At 43.8% G+C, this 1,989-nt stretch overlaps 1 protein-coding gene across 1 annotated transcript in view; it reads left to right on the top strand.

Annotated features, from left to right (window-relative positions):
• Positions 1–26: 26 nt before the first annotated feature.
• Positions 27–1,989, top strand: part of LOC108677164 (succinyl-CoA:3-ketoacid coenzyme A transferase 1, mitochondrial-like) — a gene marked incomplete in the record, with an annotated part of 8,076 nt that continues 6,113 nt past the window's right edge. Inside the window, 3 exon segments of the mRNA XM_018165332.1 lie at positions 27–138; positions 446–567; positions 1,829–1,932. Coding sequence (XP_018020821.1) covers positions 27–138; positions 446–567; positions 1,829–1,932 — 338 coding nt within the window.

The raw sequence follows: 1,989 nt of genomic DNA, 5'->3' as shown, positions 1-1,989 counted from the left end.
GTCATGTATATTGAATATACATCTGTATGGCAGGCTTTGGCTTGTGTGGCATCCCCGAGAACTTGATCGCCGCGCTGCTCAAGACCAAACAGAGCAAACTGACGGTCGTCAGCAACAATGCCGGGGTCGATGATTTTGGTGAGTTATTCTATAATTAATTAATTAATGATTTGTATGTTTCATGTGTGGAATTATGTTGAAATTGTCAAATAAAATTCACCCTCTTGTGAGCCTGCAAATGTATTGAGATGAGTGTAGGATATTGAAGACAACCGTGGCCTTCTAGTTTACAGTTTATGTCACGGCTCCTCATGAAGCTTTGTGCACTTACACTTCAGGCTTCACACTCACGCCCGTCTAGACCCTATTACTCTCTATCTAGGCACCCTAACTTCCCCATCTCACCCCTCTCCCCACAGCACCCTAACCTCCCCCCGGTGTACAGGTCTGGGGCTGTTGCTCAGGGCGCGACAGATCAAGCGCATGGTCGCCTCCTATGTGGGCGAGAACGCAGAGTTTGAGCGGCAGTATCTGAGCGGTGAACTGGAGGTCGAGCTCACTCCTCAGGTGACCCAGCCACCTAGTTGCTTAGTGCTAGTGCCTAGTTGCTTATTGCTAGTGCCTAGTTATCTGGTCACCTAGTGCTATGCATAGAGGCACCTTGTACTCTTGACTCAACTAGTAGTGAAGGTTACATGGCACCTAGTCACTTAGTGCCAGGTACCTAATTGTCTGGTCACCTAATGCTATGCATATAGGCTTCTAGGACTCTTGTTTCAACTAGTAGTGAACACCAGACAACTAGTAACCTAGTGCTATGTGTATCGGCCCCTAGGACTCTAGTCTTAACTAGTAGTTAAGGATACAAAGCACCTAGTCTGGTTATGTATGCATGTAAGTGCCATATAGTTTCATTTGGAAACCTGCTTTTTGGTCTCCCGGCGCCACCAAGAAATTTGGTTCGACTCATTGAAAAAACGAACAAGAAGATTATTAATAAAAAACATGCTCTAGTCTTCAATAAAACTTGCATAAAAAAGAAGCTTTTAATAACCTACACTTATGTATTTATATATATACTTGTAGAAATACATGATATATAACGTGGTTACAGGGCACCCTGGCAGAGCGCATCAGGGCGGGGGGTGCGGGCATCCCTGCCTTCTTCACCCCTACAGGTTACGGCACCTTTGTGCATGAGGGGCTGAACCCCATCAAGTGAGTGGCTGAACCCCATCAAGTGAGTCTAGTAGTGAACACCAGGCACCTAGTAACCTAGTGGTATGTGTATAGGCTTCTAGGACTCTTGTCTCAACTAGTAGTGAACACCAGGCACCTAGTCACCTAGTAGGCGCATTGGTCCTCTAGGACTAAGGCACCTAGTCATCTAGTAGGTACTATGTGTATTGGCCCCTAAGACTCTCGTCTCAACTAGTAGTCAAGGATGCGAAGCACCTAGTCTGGTTATGTCTGCATGTAAGTGCCATATAGTTTCATTTGGTAACCTGCTTTTTGATCTCCCGGCACCAGCAAGAAATTTGGTTCGACTCATTGAGAAACGAACAAGAAGGTTATTAATAAAAACATGCTCTGGTTTTCAATCAAACTTGCATAAAAGAGAAGCTTTTGCCAACCTATACTAATATATTTGTTATATACTTTTAAAAATAATTAATATATAATGTGTTTACATAGCACCCTTCTTTGTTTAGACAAGCTTATTTTGGCATCTAATACTGTATAGTATACTATTTAAATAATAATTGATATATAATGTGAAATATAATGTGGTATATAATGTAATAATTAAAATATAATGTGTTCACAGGGCACGCTGGCAGAGCGCATCAGGGCGGGGGGTGCGGGCATACCTGCCTTCTACACCCCTACAGGTTACGGCACCTTCGTGCATGAGGGGCTCAACCCCATCAAGTGAGTGGCTGAACCCCATCAAGTGAGTGGCTCAACCCCATTCTCTTATACACATCT

This window comes from Hyalella azteca, unplaced genomic scaffold (genome assembly GCF_000764305.2).
Source record: "Hyalella azteca isolate HAZT.00-mixed unplaced genomic scaffold, Hazt_2.0.2 contig14125, whole genome shotgun sequence".
Lineage (NCBI taxonomy): Eukaryota > Metazoa > Arthropoda > Malacostraca > Amphipoda > Hyalellidae > Hyalella > Hyalella azteca.
Note: the sequence above shows the minus strand (reverse complement) of the source record. Positions and strands in the feature narration are given on the sequence as shown.